The 21707-nt window shown below is 41.0% G+C and overlaps 1 protein-coding gene and 1 long non-coding RNA gene across 5 annotated transcripts in view; one reads left to right on the forward strand and one right to left on the reverse strand.

Annotated features, from left to right (window-relative positions):
- lrp8 (low density lipoprotein receptor-related protein 8, apolipoprotein e receptor) overlaps window positions 1-21707 on the forward strand; it is a 179418-nt gene that overhangs the window by 58552 nt on the left and 99159 nt on the right. For all 4 annotated transcript variants that reach the window (XM_086116517.1, XM_086116514.1, XM_086116515.1 and 1 more), the window contains exon 3: window positions 17627-17749. In XM_086116517.1, the coding sequence (XP_085972643.1) occupies window positions 17627-17749 (123 nt within the window). The remainder of the gene's footprint in view (window positions 1-17626; window positions 17750-21707) is intronic.
- On the reverse strand, window positions 17575-20294 carry LOC147202055 (uncharacterized). Its single transcript, XR_015101461.1, has 3 exons — window positions 19760-20294; window positions 19257-19313; window positions 17575-19184 (listed from the first exon to the last, which is right to left on the reverse strand). It is a non-coding gene; the product is annotated as an uncharacterized LOC147202055 (long non-coding RNA).

Genomic DNA, 21707 nt, shown 5'->3' on the forward strand with positions numbered 1-21707 from the left:
TTTGAAATCCGCGGTAAATTCTGCAACGTGGATTCCTGCGGGGACTATCTATCGGTGTTTCGACTAGGGCTGAAACAGATCCTCGAATAATTTGAGTACCTCGGTTCCAAAACATGCAAAATTATATAATAATAATAATACATTTCATTTATAAGTGCCTTTCAAGACACTCAAGGACACTTTATAATCAAAACAAGAACAATAAAACCACAGATACAATTATAAATAATAAAAGGAGAGATTAATTTAAACTGAATATGCGATTTTTATTCATACAGTAGGACCGACCAAAGGTTTTTAGAAGACGGAGTTAAATTTTGATCGACAGCTTTTGATCCAACAAGATGGCTGTCATCTTATTGAATGCATCTTTGGCCATATTAAGCCTTGTTTGAGGCTTCTGCAGTTCCAAAAACACGTTGGGCCCCTTCTTCTGATGTGGTAATAAAGTCTGTATCATCTGCGTATCGAATTTGCATTCCGTTGATGACGATGACTTAGGGCATGTCCTCAAGACTTCGGAGTACAAGAGAGATTGAAGAAGTCTGGAGACATTCCACATTGTGGTTTGGCTCCTTGTAAAATTTGGACCCATTTGTTCAATGTTTTCTCTGAAATGCGGATTACTGCTGTTTGATTTAGGTAAATATTTCTGATGATCTTTGTCATCAATTTCAGTATCTTTTAGCATCATGAGTAGGTCTTTGTGCCTAACCTTATCGAAAGTTCTTTTGTAATAAATAAAGATTAGGTATAATAGCTACTAGGGCTGGGCAATTGTGGGGGGGGGGGGGATAACAATCATGATTATTTTGATTGCGATTAAAATCACAATTACCAGGACTAAAAATGAGTCTTCATTTATTCATACAACTACCAAAATTCAACTCCTCAAAATTACCATCATAGCCTCATGCCCATTCGTCCCTGCACTTTATTCTTGAACACTGTATTTTTTTTATGAAGTGCAAAATGACCTTGTAAATGTCATAAGAAATTCAGGCCTCTTGCATTGGTATTCTGCTACAGCCACACCTTTGCTACATTGCATCTTTGCACACATTCAGACCATTAATAAGCATCTTCCTCATCTTTTTGTCACATTAGTTTTCTACATGTATTTTTCCTCCTCGTATTTTCACATGTTCACTAACTTACGGTGCTAACTTGGGACCTCGGATATGGTATTTCATGCAATATCATTTGGAACTGTGTGTTGGTATGACATAAAAAAAATCAATTCTTGAAAGCTCAACTTTAAATATAACGTGAAAGATCAACAAGAAAATCAATTAGTAACAAGGTAAAATATGAATCTACTAAAATTAGTAACAATAATTATTAAAAAAAAACAAAATATGAATAAATACTGTAAAAATACTGTCTGTTCCTGCAATGTGCACCTTAGGTCAGTGTGGCTCTGTGTGTACAAAGAGTACATTTACAAGGAGATAAGAAAAGTAGAAAAAGTTGCAATTGAGCTCTATTAATTAATATAACTCATATTTCAGAAATTTGGAAGAATATGCACCTTTGAATAAGGTTAGATGACTTTCTGTGTGTGTTTCTATAGCATTAGTGTGTAAATATTTATTATTTGAAGGAAAGGCATTCTCAGAAATCGATGCAAGTTTGCATGAGCATGTCAATTGGATTTTATATTGGAGATAACATAAAGCACTGGCGATGTTTTTAAAATGACAATATTTCATCTGTGCTACCGGGGGACAGCAAAGTGACTAAATAAGAAGTGACCTAAATAAACAAAACAGTCTCGATTTGCTATTGCTTTAGTTTTCTTATTCGAAAGCATTTTTGTGTTATTAGTCCAAATGGCTCTTATCTTCCTAATTTGAATAATCCATGTCGTTTTTGCAAAATACCTGAAACACAAAATCAAAAAGAGGGACTTTGACTTCCAGAGTTCCAGGATCCTTTAGGTCACAGGTGTCAAACTCAAGGCCCGGGGCCCAGATCCGGCCCGTCAGGTCATTTTATGTGGCCCGCGAAAGCAAATCATGTGTGCCAACTTGCTAAAATCTGTACTGAAATGTCAAATTGTCATGTGTAATAAATAACGTTGGGATTTTCCAATAATTTTGTGCCCCAGTTTATACTCAACGTGAACAATAATCGAACAAACTATTATAATTGACTTGACAGATTTCAAAACTGGAAATCTATTAATTTGTTGTGTACAAGTAATAATTTTGTGGTTTCACTGTCATAACGGCCCTCCGAGGGAAGACACAACTCCAAATTGGCCTGCGACTAAAATGAGTTTGACACCACTCAACATAAAACCTCTCCTCTCACATGAACACTTTGAGATGGTAATTCATGCCTTTGTCACATCCCGGCTCGATTACTGCAATGCCCTTTACTTTGGAGTCAGCCAGTCCTCCATTAAGCGCCTTCAGCTGGTCCAGAATGCCGCCGCTCGCCTCTTGACTGGTACTCGTAAGAGGGAGCACATAACTCCTACTCTGGCATCCCTTCACTGGCTCCCCATTCATTTTAGAGTTATTTTCAAGATCCTCTTATTTGTTTTCAAATCTCTGAATAATCTCGCGCCACCTTACCTCTCTGAGCTCATCCGCCCCTACACACCTGCCCGGCGCCTCAGGTCTGTGGACCAGACTTTATTAGAAGTACCAAGAACTAAACTGAGGCTCAGAGGGGATCGAGCCTTTTCTGTTGCTGGTCCCTCTCTCTGGAATGACCTCCCACTAAACATTCGGCAAGCCTCCTCGCTGCCCATCTTCAAAACCCTCCTCAAAACTCACTTGTATTCTTTGGCATTCGACTCAGCATGACTTAGATTTGTTCTTGGTTTTACTGTTTGGTGCTTTCTACCGCCTTTATTACCGATTTGTCTTACTGTTTATTGTGCATGTTAAATTGCTCCATGTACAGCACTTTGTATGCAGCGATGGCTGTTTGAAAGTGCTCTATAAATACTGTTGACTTGACTTGACTTGACTTGACCACTGCTTTAGGTCAAAGGATCTATTAATTCCAGACACGTGACCTTCCATCGACGTGGCATTTTTTTGAAGGTCTTTGAAAAGCTTGCTTCTTTGCACTTCACGCATTTTACTTTACAGAATTTCAGCTGTTTTTCACATTTGAACTGACAAGCCTGAACTGTCAAATATGTCATGGTAGCTGGTTTCGGTAGTGCTGTCAATAGAAGATTCACATTTTTCTCACAGAAAAAATCTATGTTAAGTGGGATATGGTGGAATCAGATTCAGTCAATACAAAAAAAAAACAGCCGCCCCCCCCAAAAAAAACCCAAAACAGTTCATTATCCAAGTTAATTGAGACATTGGGTTTTTAAAAAGTGTCCAATTTTCTTCCCCACTACCACAAAAATAAAAAAAATACTTCTTCCAGGCGCTCCAAACATGCAAATGTGGTATAGGCTGTTTGACCTGTTGACTCACCCTTAAAAATGAACAGACCCCCACCCTCCTAGGATTTATGTAAGGTTTAAGCCAAACTCTTATCACACTAAGCCAGAGTTCAGCCCTTTGCCCCCTTTTTTTTATGCTTGCGGTAAAGTAGAGGTGATGATCGGTTGGAAAGGAAAGGGGTAATGAAGTAATCCCGTATTTAACGCGTCCCATGTAGCACAATTAGGCGCACCTTGGAAAACAATGACTCGCTATTGTTGTCAACATTGTTGTGCATCGACACGAGTGCAAACCTCTGTACTACAAGATATTGTCCTATGGAATGAATCTAATCAAACCGAAATGTCCCTCTGGCGGTGATGTCTTTGATGGTTGATTGGGGAAGCTGGACTCATTGTGGGCGCCACTGTGGGATGCTGGACCACCCATCATCCATCCATCTTCTATACCACTTATCCTTTTTTCCTTTCCAAAAAAAAAAAGGCTTGAGGGAGTAAATGAGAGAGTGCTCCTGTGGAAGCGCATGCCAAATATGTGTGAAAATGTGACTATTATGCAAGTGAATGAGTGTGCTCACCTTGCTGCCAGTTACAACAGTCGAACTGAAGAGCGGATGAGGATGTGCAGAGAGTCCTCGCCAAGTAGCGGGCATTCGCATTTTGTTCACTGCAGGCCGAGTGTGAAACTTTGATGAAGAGCGATTTGCATCTCTGGATGGCTATGAAGAGGTCGGCTTTGTTGGTTGCCACCAAAAAAGCTGCTGCCTTCAAAAACCTGCCAACCTCATCACCAACCGGCAGCCACCCTCTGCCCTTCACCCTCCACCCTCCTGGCATCACTTTTGGTTGCTTCTGCCAGCAGCTATTGCATCATTGTGTTTTGCAGCCAAAGGTACCTGCAGGGAGTCCTTTCAGTGACACTCCCTGGACTTTTTCTTGACACAATATCGGAACACCCGCAGCCAGCGCAAATGCAGACATAGACCTAAAAAGTGTCCTGATGAAGATTGGCAGAGCTGCAATTTGGGAGCAAGTGTCGGCTTATAATAATAATAATAATAATAATACATTTTATTTATAAGCGCCTTTCAAGACACCCAAGGACACTTTACAATAACAAAAAACACAAAACAATACGGGTTGAGCAGCGGCAGCCAAAACGCGCCAGCGTTCACTCAACCCGGAAGTCAGAATGAAACCACAAGGGAGGGAGAGGGGGAGAAAAAAAAAACACGCTCAAACTACCCTCAGGCAGCAGTTACCCTCAGGAAACTGTTACCACCAAACAGCAGCATACCTGTTATCGGAAGGCCGATAATGTAGATGTCATCCACATCCTCAACGGACAGTGTTGACAGGCACACCATTCTCCGCTTCCTCCAAGGATCTAGGGTGTACCCAGCAGCAAAAGGCTCCCCACTGCCTGCTCTTCTCATCGACAAAATTTTGTCAATGGCATCGAGAGACCAGCCAACCAATTCCATGTTTGTTTTTAGGATGAAAATACGACAGGAGGCTAGGAAAAGTCAGACAAAGACAGCACATGGACTGAGTGGCGAGCAGGGAAGGGTGGGGGTGGGGGTGGGGGGGACAGGAGCAGAAAGCAAAAGCGTCCGCAAAAGCAAAAGGCTTAGTACAGGCTCTCTTTATAGGCATGGACTGGTGGGACAGAAACAAGGTGAGGAGCATAAACCCCTTTATACTCAACGTGTGGAATGTTTTTCCTGATTAAAAATAAACACAACAGGTCCTGTGATAGTTAAAGACAGAGAATGTGTTAATGAAGGGTGATGGTGTGTGACACTGTGAATCAAGAGAGAGGACAGGGTAGTTTGGTGTGTGTGTGTATTTGTATTCCAGTGGCCAAGGGTAACCGTGGATACACCAAGGTGACTGGGAAACATGCAAGGGAAGAAGTGGGAGAGTGGTTATATCACAAACGTGCCCTTGACAGCCACAATGATTAAAAGGAGCTTAACATCGGGAGGTATCTTCAGGTCAAAACACTGATCTAAAGCTACCTGCGAGTTGGTTTTAAATTACATTTATGTCGATGATTTGGGGCTTAAGATCAGTTTTAGGCTTGTGATTTTTTTTCTGTGTTCATTGTTTTACTTCTTTATGATAATATTTATGTTATTGTTATTGCATCTTGTGTTGCATAATATCGCATCAACAACTGTTTAGAAACGTGGAGCAGATGACATGGCTCAACATCAATCAGTGTGACGGATATGCAAATCTCATCACTTTCTTAAAAAATCTACATGGGACAGGAGAAGAGAGCCAACCTCTTTTTCGTTAATGGATGCTACAGCTTCTTGTTGCTTTCAAGCTTAGCTTGTAGCAGACGTGCGCACATTTTAGCATGACATCTTTGATCCACTGGTGAAAAGGACACTTTGATTCGCTCCTCTTTCATCTATAACTGCTTCAGACAACAAAGTGTATGCAGGAAAGTGGTTAAGATTGCACGATTATCTGTGTCAAATGTGTTGTCTTGTAGTATTTTGTCATTTTATGTTAACTTTTCTTTTGATGGCGGTGCGGACACGCGCAGCGGCTCCTCTTGTTGTGACAGGGAAATTTCATCTGTGCTGTATTTGACTTAATTATAATTATAAGTCATTTGCAAAGAGATAGAGAGAAAGAAAACCTCTTTATGACCATTTACTTTGATATGTATAAAAATAAATTGAACAAACTTTTAGCTGCTCTTTTTCAAAACAACAGTGTTTTGCAGAGCAAATACAGTACTATGTTTTGGAAAACCATAGCACTATTATTACTGTCTCAACACTGAATGCATTGCAAAAATCCATGTTTTCTGAAACATAAATGTTGTCACTTTCAATTATGAATAGTCGAAGACAAGTCTGATGCAGCATGTGTCGCTGAAGATAATGAGCTTTATGAAGCTTCTCCAAATGAGCTGCAACAGCGGAGACCAGTGAACCAGTGAACTCAAATTCTCAAGCAGAATATGCTCATTCTAATGGTTTGATGAGAAGTGGAAGAAAGCAGTACACTGTCAGTTTTGTAGCTCCCTGAGGAATATGAATTGTTTAAAAAAAACAATGCAGTCTAATTGTGCGCTTGGGTGGAATTTTCTTTTGGTATTTTTGTAGATGGGTGCCGTTAGAAAGGGGTGTTTGTGCCGTTGTGGGGGTGAACACAGCTGGCTTGTTTCCCAGCCAATAGAAGTGGCTCCCTTCTTTCCCTATGAATTAAGCGCACTCGAGACACGCACAGTCTTGGACATGCAGAACCAGAAATTGACTGGCTGGAGTCCATGCAGAAGATTGAATCATGATAATGCGTTTCTAAGGAACCACAAACAGTCCTCCAGGGGTCACAGATCCAGGTCACAATGAAGTGGGCACTTGGAGACCACCTACCACTCTGATCGCTTGTGTCTGTCTATTAACAAAGCCTCCCAAGGCATCGCTGTGCCACAAACTCAGGGATCGAATTTAAAAATGTAATAAAGATGGCTATAATCATAATGTTTTCAATGAATTGGTTTTTACAATGATTCAGAGGGTTCGATGTATGCTGATGACATCCACCACACATCAATGGAGAGCAGAATCTGTCCGCCTGCGCTTCGATGAAGCCCATCAAAATCACGTTACACCACCTGTGTCACAACTTAGACCTGCTTTTAATAGGGCTAAGGTCTCATCTACTTTCTGTCACCAAATTTTCTGGTGCCTCTGGGGCGTGTAATAGAAAACGCCCTCGGTCCGCCGGAACGCCCACGAAGATGCAGGTCTTCCAAATTCTCAAACACAGTCAACTAGAGCTGCCCTGGCATGGAAATGAAGATTAAACACCAAGCGCATGTGCAACTGTCTGCAAAAACAGAACCCGTAGTGTTTGAAAAGCGCAAAAACTGTTTTTTTTTGTTGTTGTTTTGTTTTGGGGTTTTTTACTACAGTGTTCTTGTGTAAACATATCCTTCAGAGTATAGAAGTTATGGAATGATCTGACAGATGACTTGACTTAGTGTTATTTGTTTGTGCTGTCCTTTGTAATCAGTTTGCAATCAGTGTCACTCACCTGATCGCAAAAGATATCAGAAACAACTGGTGTAGTCTGAAATATTTAAAAATAAATGAAAAGTTAATCTTGGAAATCCTGGTTCCTGATGAATTTAAATTGTTTGAAAGTGTGCTGCCAGAAGATTGTGTTGTACTCCTGTTTCAGAAAACCAATACCATTTGCAATTGAGGGCATCATTTTCTACAAAATCTCAAAATATCATTTAACATTGATTTAATTTTAGTAGATGACAATGCCGACTTTGTCAGTGATTACACACATTTGTTGACCTGCCATTGATTAATCCGTGGTGTGTGTCTGAAAGGAACAATATCACCTAAATCCAGTATTTTTAACAATTAGTTAAGAAGGCCCAGTATAGTTTGAATCCAAAGAGAAAAAAATAATAACTGAAGGTAAAAGAAATATAGCAGTAATATTGATGATTTTGTTACATCGAAGATACATTTTTTTACTCATTCATGTTAAACTCACCTAAGAAGCGTGTACAGGCAGGCTGGAACGGCTGGAGAAAAATCTCAGGTGTGATATGTGATAGACGAGTTTCAGCTAAGATGTAAGGAAAGGTGTATAAAACTGCGTTGAGACCAGCCATGCTGTTTGGACTGGAGACAGTGTCACTGAAGAAAAGACAGGAGGCAGAGCTGGAGGTAGCAGAGCTGAAGATGTTGAGATTCTCTTTGACCAGGTTGGATAGGATCAGGAATGAGTACATCAGAGGGACAACTCATGTTAGAGGTCTTGAAGAGAAAGTCAGAGAGGCCAGACTGAGATGGTTTGGACATGTCCACAGGAGAGAGAGTGAATACATTGGGAGAAGGATGCTGAGTCTTGAACTGCCAGGCAGGAGGAAAGACCAAAGAGGAGGTTTATGGATGTATTGAAATCGGACATGAACGTAACTGGTGTGAGCGAAGAGGTTGCACAAAACAGGGTTAGATGGAGGCAACTAATTTGCTGTGGCGACCCCTGAAGGGAAAAGCCGAAAGGAAAAGATGTTAAACTCACCCAATGGCTTTATTTGACGTATTTATAAACGTTTGTCACCATAAACGCATTGACAAAGTGAAAAGGGCACCTGGCCGTTTACCAAGGGAAGAAGGAGACTGAGGAAGGCAAGTCGTGATACAGACTGAGTGTGCCAAGGATACAAAATGAGAAGAGGAGATGAAAAGGAACATAAGGAGTCTGTGTACGCCGTGTTGAGTTAGGCTGAGAGCACGGGCAGAGGCATTGTCAGTTTTTCCTCAAAGAATAAGCTCACATCCACATTCACCTCTTGCAAATATGTTATGTAAAGTAGCACTTTGGGATTTCCTTTGTGTTTTTCACCTTGACCCCAAAACATCTTCAATCCTCCTTTGAACCGATCGCAAAGAAGAATGCAATTGGTCTCTGTAAAATGCAAATTCGCAAATGCTCTGATCAACAGCTGGTGCCCTTTTTAAGGTTATTTGCTGCTTTTGGAATTTTAATGGGGGTTTTTTTCGCAGCCAGCAAGTAGAGAATTCCTTCTGTCTTTTGTCTGCGGATGCTCAGCAGGCTGCAAACGCTCCAATTCATCAAAACCCTCTGTGCCCTGAACCCCCTCCCTCCACATTTTCAATAACTGAATTCAGTGGGTGCATAATTTTTGATAATAAGCCCAGTGGTAATTTGTCCTGTGGGCTGACCAGCAGTGCGCTGCATGTGTGCCGTTTGGGACATGAATGGCGGTGTTACAGAAAAGAGGACTGGCAAAGCTCACAGTGAGTGTCGATTCATGCAGCCAGCGGGAACATTTGTTTGCTTGGTTTTTTTGTGTTTCGGGGTCAGTGTGCTAAAATCTCATTTGTTGTGCAAAGAATAAATTGAGAATACATGATTATTGAGTTTTCCATTGACTGTGAGAGCTGCCACAACACATCGTCAAGCACTTCAATTCTAAATTACGTACAGGGAATTGCCATGTGGTTTTGGGTATGAAAATAAAATTGCTCTTATCATCATTCCGAGACATTTTCTTATTAATAAGCATTCATAAAATACATTTGGCTAATAGTTCTGAAAGGAATATTTTCACTGCTGTACATGATGCTATGCCCACAAAGCCTGCTCTGAAACGGAGCAAAACATTTTAGGCTTTGTGATCGATGGAAGCACTTGAGAAACCCGCCTTTCTTATGAGCCCTTGGTTTTATGGCACCGGTGGGACATTTGCTGAAAAGTGAATGTATGAAAACCTGTGCTCACTTGGAAGCCAATGAGAGGGGAGGTCACTCGATATTGAGAAGGGTTTTGTGACATCTGCGGTCTGCAGGCATACTAAAAGCTTTACATGCAATATAAATCATCACTTGTACTATAGCAACAAAATTTCCAGACTAAAACAGTTATCAAAATCTGGCGTTCGAAATAAAACAAGCGGATATCGACTTGGGATTTGGGTGGCGTTAATGTATTCACTCACACCCATGCAACTGTTAGTCATTTTCATTATTTACATCTGACACAGTTTTTGCGGTTGTGCATGTTCTCATAGCATATTTATGATAGCACTGGGGGAATTGATGAGGGGTGTGCAGCTTTGCAGTCAGTGATGCGCTGTCGATATCCGCGTTTGGATATGGGCTGTCATTGAAGTGATGACCGGATGTGGTCTGATGCTCTGATTAAAGTTTGAAGTGGGGGTAGGGCTGTCTGGGTGTGCGCTTATGTAAGCAAATGTGTGTGCATGTGACAATCATGGGATCGATGCCTGACTGTTCAATAATTTAATGCAGGTGAAGTGTGATAGTCTGATGTCACTCAGATGTTACAGTCAGCCGAGATTATTGTTCATCATGTGCGTGGATGTAAATGTCTGATCGTTAGAAGATTACTGTTAAAACGTGCTGCTCAGGGCTTCGGGCACTTTTTTGGGGAGTATTACCGTATTTTCCGCACTATAAGGCGCACCTAAAAGCATTACATTTTCTCAAAAGCCGACGGTGTGCCTTATAACCGATGCGCCTTATACATGGATCAATATTCTGATTTCTTGGATGTAGTATTTTAAATGTTCTGTAAAGTGCTTTGTTACAGCTGCAGAGGTTGTGAAAGCTCAATATAAATAAAGCTCTATTGTATTCCACCCTGCGATTGGCTGGCAACCGGTTCAAGGTGTACCCCACGTACTGTCCGAAGACGGCTGGGATAGGCTCCAGCACCGCGACCTTTGTGAGGATGAATCGGATCCGAAAATGAATGGATGGATGAATTGTATTCCCTGTAGCATAGCTCCATCTAGTAGATGCCTAACGCAAGTGCAGCCACTACTGTAGCGTTTATTCTTTGCACCTTATAATACGGTGCACCCTTATATAACAATTTAAAAATCAGACTTTTATTGAAGGTTCACCATATACTCCGAAGCGCCTTATAGTGCGGAAAATACGGTACTTGCTTTGAAACTCAACTATGTAAATAATAATACCTTCAAGTTAAACTAGTGAGGTAAAATTTTTCACAAGAGACCGGAATCTATTTCATCCTGATTATTTCTCACACTGATGTGTTTTTTTTTTAAATGCTTGGTGCTTTTACTTCTTTTACTTTACTACTTTTACTTGGTCCTTACTTGTTCTCATTCAATCTACTTCCCACAACATCCTAGCTTATTTGTCGAACCAAAGCAGTGCCTAACTCATCCAAGTGGACAATAAACTTTGTTCCACGTGGTCAGGAATATGCATCATTTTTGAACAGTGAAGACAAATTTTATCCTCAACAATGACGGGGGTCCAGGCTTTGTAGTGGAGTTCCGTTCCATATTTTGTACGTAACCCTTAGCCCAGGGGTGGGCAATTATTTTCCCGGGGGGGCCAAATGAGAAGCAGAAAATATTGTGGAGGGCCGGGCCAAAAGTTAGAAATAGAAAATAAAGAAGATAGCACAATGTCTTTGTATGCCAGTAATAATGTAACATTCTCCTCCACCATCACACTCAGCACCGGTTCTCCTCAAGGATGTGTACTGAGCCCCCAGTTGTTCACGCTCTACACATTTGACTGCTCTCCGATTCTTATTAGCGGTCCAGTTTGCGGAAAGTTTTTAACATGATAACAATCAAACCATTGTAGGAAATGTTCATTTACTCGAGCCACAAGCAATTCACTCCGAGCATGGAAATTGCTAGAATCGGACTGAGTAAGAATCGCTTCCTTGTTTTTCAAAGTCTCGTAGATTTGAGTCTTTCCGACTCTAGGCGTCTCCTGAATGTTTCGTACTTTGTTACCCGCTTCGTTTAATCAGATACATATCACTTTCCCTTCCATGATCATTACTCTCTCCATCTTTCTTCGTCTTCCCCTCCCTCCCTGTGCTCTGCAACTTGAATTAACTGGTGTTGAAATACCTGTCATTACAAGTCCAAACGAAATGAATGCAATCAAACCTTAATTGTGCACCAATCTTTGGCGGGCCGGATTAAAAAGACCAACGGGCCGGATCCGGCCCGCGGGCCGTAGTTTGCCCACCCTTGCCTTAGCCTAACATTACAGTCATTAGTAAAATGAAGATTTGTATGCACACTTCCAGGCCGTAAATATAAATTGAGTGAAAACCAAGAACAAGTTAAAGAGAAAACAACATCCTTACCTTCACACTTGCAGTGTTAAGGAGCCAACTGGTTCATTGCCCACCGTTCCTAACCATGAAATATAGTATGGTGCGATGAGATCATAAACAGAGGACCCCCTGTCATGCTCTTAGCACTTTCTTCAGTTCACTGCAAAACGATTCCTTTTCCGATACCACCTCTGCTTTCATCATCTCTTCACATGAATGTCTGGCAAATGAAAGTGAGCAACACAAGGGAGGGATTAAAAATCAGGAAAAAAAGGACTTGAGTCTGTTTTCTTAAAATTGAGTGTAACAGAGCATTTCCCCAGGGGAGGCATAAACAGATTCATGAGCATGTACAGACATACACAAGGAAGACCGCAAAAACCCTGTGAAGTGGTTAAATATACGGTCACTATGAGCTGCCAAGAATTGCATCCCCAAATCTGTTTTATTTCACTTTGAACCACAACATTTTGCCAAGGTTCGGCAATCAAATTGCAAGATACAGTTGTGGTGTGCCTTCACTTCGCTGCATTGTTTTTACATGTCAGATAAATGACAGGATGCATTTCTCTGAAATACTGCAAAAGCTTACTCCTATTTTTATCACTCAAGAGCTGAGAAAATAGATTATTTCACCATTGATACTTTGTAAATTGCATCGGTGTTAATTTTGTTGACGAAAAATCTTTTTATTTTACCTCACAATTTTTTTTTCAGACGGTAACGAAATACAAACAAAAATAGAAGCCATTTATTGATAAGATAATGACAACTAAATGGATTGACAATTTCATCAACAAATAAAGGACAAATGAAAAACGGGAGGGAAAAAATCCAATCAGAAGAAGGAATCCTAATAATAAAAGAATCACTTAGAAAATGGAACACACGGGACAAAGCGAGAAGAGAACCAGTCAGAGGACTGGAGCGGTGAACAGAAGCCGGACAACACCTTCAATCTCGCTCCTGGGAAGAAAGCAGATTATAGAGATTTGGTGGTATAAGTGCCAAGATATCCATAACTGCTAAAAAGCGATGAGAGGAGTAGTGGGCCATTTCACGTTCCATCCATCCATTCATTTTCTAATCTGGTCGCGGGTGTGCTTGAGCCTATATCAGCTTTCTTCGGGCAGCAGGCGGGGGACACCCTGAACCGGTTGCCAGCCAATCGCAGGGCACACATTGACGAACAACCATCCGCGCTCAAACTCACACCGAGGGACAATTTAGAGTGTTCCAGTGACCTGCAATGCATGTTTTTGGAATGTGGGAGGAAAACGCAGCACCCGGAGAAAACCCACGCAGTACCCGGAAAAAACCCACGCAGGCACGGGAACATGCAAACTCCACACAGGAAGGCCGCAGCCGTAATCGAACCCCGCACATCTATATTGTGAGGTGCAAAGTAATAACCAGTCAACCAACGCGCTGCCCCCCACTTCACCTTCCACGATAAAGAAAAAAAAGACGAAGTGTGAAGAATGTACAACGATGTGTGGGAAGAGCACACCGAATTTTTAGTGACATCTAGTTTTTTTTTTCCTTTTCATTCAGTAGTATTATATGTCGCTTCAGTTCCAGAAATGTTGCTTTCCAGCAGGAGTTACCATTGTGGGGGCTAAGGGCACCAATTACTCTCCACCCCCCCCTCCATGAGGAGCTCCAAAAGTGACAGGCCTGTTTGTGATTTCCTCCAGATGTTGTAGAGATGAATTGAAAATAGATATTTAAAAATGGAAAGACTTAGTAGAAATACAATGTTGCATGTCCATATTTAGGTTTCCTACCTCTTTCGATTATTGTACATAAATATTGTGAGAAATCGGTAAAATAATGATCATTGTCTTTACAAAAACATGACTGATTTATAATAACATAATTCATAGTAATTTGATAACATTTGTTATTTCTGTGGTGTGTATCAAACTGGGAGCTCTTTGCCTATGCTCCATTTTTTTGTAGGTTCCATTGTGTTTTGGTCTTCTCTCCCCATGATTTCTACTGATTATTGAGCAAGTGGATGAACTTTTAATCTCTATACTGAACCATGATTTGACCTGCCCACTTTACTCTCTGTCTGTCCTGCTGTCTGTCTGGCTGTCTGTCTGTTGTCTCACCCTCTGTGTATGTATGTGTGTGTGAGAGAGAATACACACACACACACACGGGGAAGTATTCTCCACTCACTCATGACTGTTGTACGACCACAGCTCACTGATTAACGGTCTCTGTCCCTAAAATGACATGTTGCCTTCCTTTGCGTTTTAGTGGCTCACAATAGGGTAATCTATTTCCTGTCCTTTTCTCCTTCGTTTGTTCCATTCGCTCACTTCCTTTGGTCTACGATTTTTCTCTGTCCTATTGGGATGTCCCGTAGATGTATTTAGTGTGCGTGTGCGGGCGTGCGTGAAAACTACACACCCACTGATAAATAATAGGTCCAAAATGTAGCAGAACTATCAGGCCTAGCCAGTCATAAAGTCTCCATCTGAATTGACTAAACTGAAAATAATTTTCTTAATCATTTGTTTGCCCTGAAATGGTTTTGTCTGTTCCCGTTCTTTTATTGCAAACTGAAGAATGAATTTGCCACAGCGGGGGGGCTTGGAATGGATGATGATTCGGAACAGTGTTATTTTGCTTTTATTGTAATAACACATTTTTTATTAGTCTGGGATATTATATTTCTGGAGCATGCTTGGGTGTCAATATTATATCCGAAACAAAATGGCCTATAGGAAGGGCATTCTTTACTATTTGTATCCCCTTGCAGCACTCTCCTTCAACCAGAAACCAGACTGCTTCCTAACATGGACAATAGGTTAATGTTAATATATACTGTATATATATATATAAAATGTAATATGTAAACAACACTAAAGGAAAGCCATCGTCCATCAAGCTCTGATATTGACTGGGTCTTGCTTGAATGTTAACGTATGCGTTTTAATTAAAATATTTGATGTTAACATCAAAGTAAGCATTTTTCTTCAGAAGCGGGCTACTGTCTTTTGTGATAGTGTTTAGCTTTGCGAAAAAGGCCCTTCCTTTCCATCTCTTTGCCTCTTCTTGTCAGAGAGCACCCTGCTGATTGCACAGTCTGCCAATTGGCTTTTTTTTTGTTCACAGTTCATCAGGCAGAGGTCTGTGCTTTATTGAACTGCTATTCTAGTTTCATGTGGGTAGACTGTAAATTATGTCACTGCTTTTAAAGGTGATAAAGGACCTAAAGTCAATCAGTATACCGTGATCAGAAGTGATGGTGTTCCTTTTGCTATTGTTATCAGGGCACGTATATTATTTCCTTTTCACTTTCACTTTGTGTGTGTGTGTGAGACATAGTGACTAAATGTAATGACATGGATGAAAGCGCTGACCTTCACCTTCATTTAATGCTCAAAAAGCATTGTTCGAAATCATCTTCTCATGAGAACGTGGTGAGCAATTTTTGTATGATGAGTGGGTGTGGGGTAAAAACAGGTTATCGTTCAGAAGTCAGTGCAACTTAAGTGAAAAAAAGAAAAAAACAGCAGCACAAATGTAATGGAAGCTTCTGTTGGATAACTCAAATGGGCATTGCTTTGCTCTAAGGGTTTTGTCCATCTGTGATCCACTTGCATGACAGATCATCGCTTCGTTTTCTATCCCAATTGTTTGAGTCTTGGGTGAATTGGAGCCTATCACAGCTGACTTTGGGCAGGATGCAGGGTATGCTACGGACTTCTTACAGGCCTACCGCAACTAGGGCTCTTCGATACCACTTTTTTTCAGATCGATACTCAACTCTTGAGTAGTCACCGACACCGACAAAATATCCCAATATCACTCGTAGTTTTCATACATGCAATTTCACAAAAAGACAATAACTAACCATTTTAAATAATCCAATTGCGAGAAAAAGTTCTAGTCAAAATATGTGGCTGTACAGCTTCTTTTCAAGGAACACGGCGAATTGCAAAGAAAATAACAAAATGCATCAGTGCTTCAAATAACATTTAGAATACCCTAACATTACAGCAGTTTTTGCAATGCAATCTTGTCACCGCTTAGTAATTCATCTGTGCTGTCTCAGTCTGAACACCCACGTAATGATGGCATCCGCTTGTTGCACTCGGGGCGCAAATAAATAACCGGCCAATGGCGGATCTCTGTCTGCATGGAAATTGTAATCTTGCAAAATAATCTCCATTTTTCATAAATGTACCTGTAATCTGATGACGTATTGTTTTCTGTAACAGTAACGTAATACTGTATAGTTTTTTTTTGTTTTGTTTTTTTTTTATCCGCAGTACGTAACGCCAGTATATTATAACATTATTTCCCAAGCCTCTATCTATCTATCGATGATAGAAGTAGTAACTGCTTACGGTGATTTACTGCTTCCATGACTGCTTTTCTAATCACACCCACTCAGCGGGGTTTTTCCACTCAACATGTTACCATCATATAAGGGCTGTTATCTTGAATGAAGCCAGCCAGAGAAGACAGGTTGAAAGGCGGGGGAACTAGTTGTCTTTTTTTCCTCATACATGCAAACCTTTATGAGTACCTCGGAGCATACTGGATATTGTCTTTTTGAAACTGTTTTACATAGGGGTGTGACTGCCCGCCTTTTCTCACGATTGCTTTGAAGTACAGTGGCCCGAATCGATTCATCCTGATTTGTGATGTTGGAATACTGTACAGAGAAGACAAGATGTCCAAGTTTTGGGTCTTTATTCCACTTCTTGAGAAATAAAAGAACCTGTTTGCAAGCAAATGATCGATATACGGACGAAATTCACAATAGTTTTAGAAATTGTGGGACAAGGATCACTATTAGAGTTTAAGAAGAGTAGAATACTGATTAGCTTCTATGTAGGGATTTTTTTCCTACCACTTGCGTTGAATGATATTTGATAAATAAATCTCACAATTAATTGTCTTTTGTCTCCGCTCCCGACTACTCACTTGACCCTACACATTTCTTTTTGGGAATGATGTTATTCCTAAACGTTCAGTTTCATCTTGTGTACGCAAACTCTGTGGAAGCAATCAACAGCTTCTGATGAGAAAGGGATTCTGATTTGGAAAAAAATATCATTCTTGTTCCAAAGGGCGAATGTATGAAGACATAGGTTTCTGCCGAATTTGCTGTATCCCTTTGTCCAGTTGTATGCATGCTAAAAGCTATTCTTGTTCATCTGCTGACAAAAAGTTAAAATATCTTTCTCAATATATTGTGTTACCGGTAATCTAATTTAAACTCAATACACAATTGTAGATCATGATTTTCCAGCCTATTTTTCCTATACGCCATTTTATCTTATGTGTAACCTGAAACTGTCAGAGATAAACATTCTAAAATGCTTAATCTGTAATAAGAATTCACCAAGGTATGTTTTCAACAAAATGAGGCCATGCTGATACAGCCGACATTTACACAATTTCTTTTCTTAGTGGGTGTTACTGCTGGCTTCAAATGATTTGTTGCAGCAGCCCTAAATTCATAAATACATTCAGAATACAAGCCAGTACTCTCATTTTAATTCATGTCTGTGTGATTCCTCTCGACAGCAAAGAAGACATGTGTAACCACAGATTTTGCCTGCAAGAATGGACAGTGTGTTCCTGCTCGGTGGCGCTGCGATGGGGAGCAAGAGTGTGCAGATGGTTCGGATGAGGCGGATGCGATCTGCAGTAAGTAGTTTACCAGACGCCATGTCTGGAAAAAAACAAAGATACATACAGTAGATAAGCAACGCAGAAGGCCAGGAACATGGGCCGGGTGGTCATTTCACACACACAAACAAACAGCATTCAAGATGCAAGCAGGCCTACTCAGACACACACAAAGATTTTATCATGACTTCATGCCTCCTGAAGAAGTGTTTGGCATCTCCATGTACAGTTAAAAGGTGACACGGGAGTGGATTTTCACTCTCGTCCCCTTCCACTTCCATGGGAAAAATCCTGTACCGTCCCCTCCCGGCCCATAGTAAACCAAAAAAATAAAAATAAATCCCGTCCTGTTCCTGTGTAAACTATTCCTATCCTGTCCTGCTCTTGTTCAGAATGACTCACACTCCCATTCCGCTCTCATTTTGGAGTTCAGCTTCATTAACTCATTGAATACCACCCCTTTTCACTGGAGCAACCCCCTCAATCCCTCACATTTTACTGAATTTTGACTGATTTGCAAGGCCCACAGAATTTTCTGTTCTATGGCTATATATACACAGCAGTCATCGAATCAATCCTGTGTTCTTCAATCACGGTTTGGTTTGGGGCCGCCACAAAAAAGGACAAAATCCGACTTCAACGGACAGTTAGGACGGCGGAAAAAATCGTTGGCACCGCCCTACCCACTCTTGAGGACTTGCACACTGCAAGAATCAAGACAAGGGCACGGAAAATCCTCCTGGATCCCCCGCACCCTGCCCACCACCTTTTCCAGCTACTCCCCTCAGGCAGACGCTACAGATCCATGCGCACCAAATCCAGTAGACACTTAAACAGCTTCTTCCCTCTAGCCATTAACTCCTTAAACAGTCACTGACGTAGTCACTCTTCTTGTACTACAAATACTGCTACTGGTTACTCTAAAATGGTTCAATGATTTGTTGTTTACGATGATACTAATGCAGCGTGTTATACCGGAGACAAATTCCTTGTGTGTTCTACATACTTGGCCAATAAAGATGATTCTGATTCTGATTCTGATACATGCAACCTGTCAAAGGAAAGGTGAGAGTCTCTTCTTTCAGCAGAAAAAAAAGTTTGTTTCTATCTTTCTCCGTTCGTTGGCAATCAGCATTAGAAAACTGCTAAGTTTTATGGGAAAGGCCGATTTTCTGCAGAAATCCAGAGAAAATGAGCTTTTTGTAAAAGCATGCATTTCAAGCATCATTTCAAGTTTTACACTATTTTTTGCTTTTGTGGCAGCTCAAATACCTCAATAATGTGTTCCTCCTACTAAAGAACATTACAAATAATGTTTTTGTAGCTAAATAATTTATTTGCACACAACAAAACTATTGAACTATGAACAAAAGTGCAGCTGTGGAGAAGATGGTTTTTGGCTTCCATCCAGTTTGTCACCATCGATTCATCCCACCACGTCCAGATGCACGACCTATAAATTATAGAAATATAAAAGGTTGCAAATATATCTTGCTGCAGCGTGAGGTACAATAATTTTATTTACCTTTCTTTCCACCACCAAAGCGAGGAGCCGTCATCTTTTGGCTTCTGGTTGGACAGTCTGTAATGTATAGAAGTATGTACAATTACCACACTTTTATTTTTCTATTTTTTTTATTGTTGCTTTCCACTTACATTTCAACATCTCTCACACACACACACATACATGCTCGCACACTGCTATTTACACCATTCATTCCACGTTGCTCAGCATCCAATTTGAAATGAAATGGAATATGAATTTAACACTAGTGGTTTTAGCAGAGCTGAGCGGACCGAATGTGTCCTGTTTTTTTTTTTTGTTTGTTTTTTGAAAACCTATGGCGACATGCAAGTCAGCGCATATTTTCATCCACATCTACGAGACGCATCAACCGTACATAAATGATGAGTGTTACTGGCAACTTCATAGTATAGCGGGGAATGTAGCGGTACATAAAAGTGACTGAGGAGGCATAAGAAGTGATGAAGTTTTGAATGGGAACTTGCAAGCTAGTCAGCAGTTACCTCCTCGTTCCAGCGGCTCTGGCGAGGACTCTCAGCTGCTTTCCGTTACGTCCGAAGGCACATATTCGTCCGACATCGGGATCCAAATCGCTCTCCAATTCATCGTTTTCGCTGTCGTCTTTACGAGACGATTCCAACGAATCGCTGACGTGTGCCCGGCGTCGGCCATGCGAAGCAATGCAGCCTCTTTGCCGTCATCGCTGGAAGTCGCCGGGGAGACGATTTGTGGGCGACGTGGGGCATCGGGAGGCCCAAAATGCTCTGCCAAGCGATGATCGCTGACGTGGAGCTATGCGGGCTGCGTGTAGCACGCCATGTTTGTGCAGGCCGACGTTGGTTTGACGGGTGCCGCTTTCGATTAGTGACCGAAGCGTCATTTTCTCTTCCACACAAACACCATCTCCTTTGTTGTTTTGTTTCGAGGACGCTTTTATACCGAAAAAAAAAATCATTTTTAGTTAGTTATTTCCTTTTCTCCATCGTTGCTAGTTGCTAATGTTCCAATCCACTATCCACATACACCCCTCCTTCACTGTACGCCCTTTCTACTCCTTCTGCGGCGTGATCCTGGTTGATTTTTGCACCACTGCCACCCGATGGCCATTTTTTTGCTATTTAACATTGCCGTCAAGCCTAATCCTGTGGTGAGAAGTTGCATCGGACTCTCTTGCACCATCCCCCATGAAAACACGTGATTGACGTATTAATACGTCATGGGGAGGGAACGGCTGTGCGCAAATTGACATATTTATACGTCAAAGGGTGTAAATGAGTTTAAAAAAAAAACACTTTGTCTTCCTCATGGACTCTCCCATTTTTATTTTTTACTACAACTGGAAATTTTGATCCTGTGTCGTCCGAATCGCATGATTAACCCTTTCTTGCCTCAATAATGATAACCTGTAACCAGATAAGATGATAGGCTGTCCACTGTAGTAACCACTGTCCCTGAAAGGGTTAAAGGTAAAGTTGACTCATCCTGTGCAAATTGCACAGGAATCACGGAAATATTTTCAACCTTTAATATACAGGAAGTTGTGGGTTAATGGCCAAATTTAAACATGAGTTTGAACAGGCCCTAGTCAATCACTAACGTATGGTAGTCATGTTGAATTTATGGTAAATATTCAAATGAAAAACACATCTGGTGTACTGTAATAGCGTCAAATGAATCACAGTTGATACAGAAGTTGCTGAGCGTGCTTTCTTGTGCCGCATGACACCATGTTCCTGCGTTGCTGGGCAAACTAGTTTATTATGAGCATTCCGTTTGTCAAGACGTTGCATTTCGGCATCATTGTATGGTTAGCAAACCTTGTACAGCATGTAGCACATTTTGATTTTTAATCAAATATAAATCCAGATGATTAAGCGCACCTGCACAACTCAACGACAAGCTAATATTTAGGGGTGGGTCAAGGCATTTTCCTTGCAAACTACAACAATGATGCAGTCAAACATATGTTAACTCTCTGGGCCAACCTTAACGCAGCATTATTGTTGTAAATGAACGAGACTAATTAAAAAAAAAAAGAATACCTCTCACAACACCCAATTACAACACAACAATTAAGTTACTTCTTCTGTCATCTTTGATTTTGCTGCATTGTGAGTTTAAATGAGCAGACATGCATCTACACAGGGACACAGATGTTGCCCCTGCAGCACATTGAGATGGTTGTTTGGGTTGCGTGTCCCATTTTTTCTGCAATCATACCTACCGTGCACACTTCACACTACTTAAGAACATGACTGCATGTTGTTGATGCTGCTGGACCACCACACGTGCTTTGCTCATGACAACTGAGAAATGATGGCTCCATTCACACCAACTGAACACAATGATTACAAAATGATGTCTTTGCTCTGGTTTTCTCACACAGCAGAAGGTCACACACTTGGGTTGCGTAAATTAATTAGTATGATGTAAAATGTTTACCGCAATTCC

The sequence above is a fragment of the Hippocampus guttulatus genome, chromosome 7, assembly GCF_054856545.1.
Source record: "Hippocampus guttulatus isolate MCC_2025c chromosome 7, RoL_Hgut_1.0, whole genome shotgun sequence".
Lineage (NCBI taxonomy): Eukaryota > Metazoa > Chordata > Actinopteri > Syngnathiformes > Syngnathidae > Hippocampus > Hippocampus guttulatus.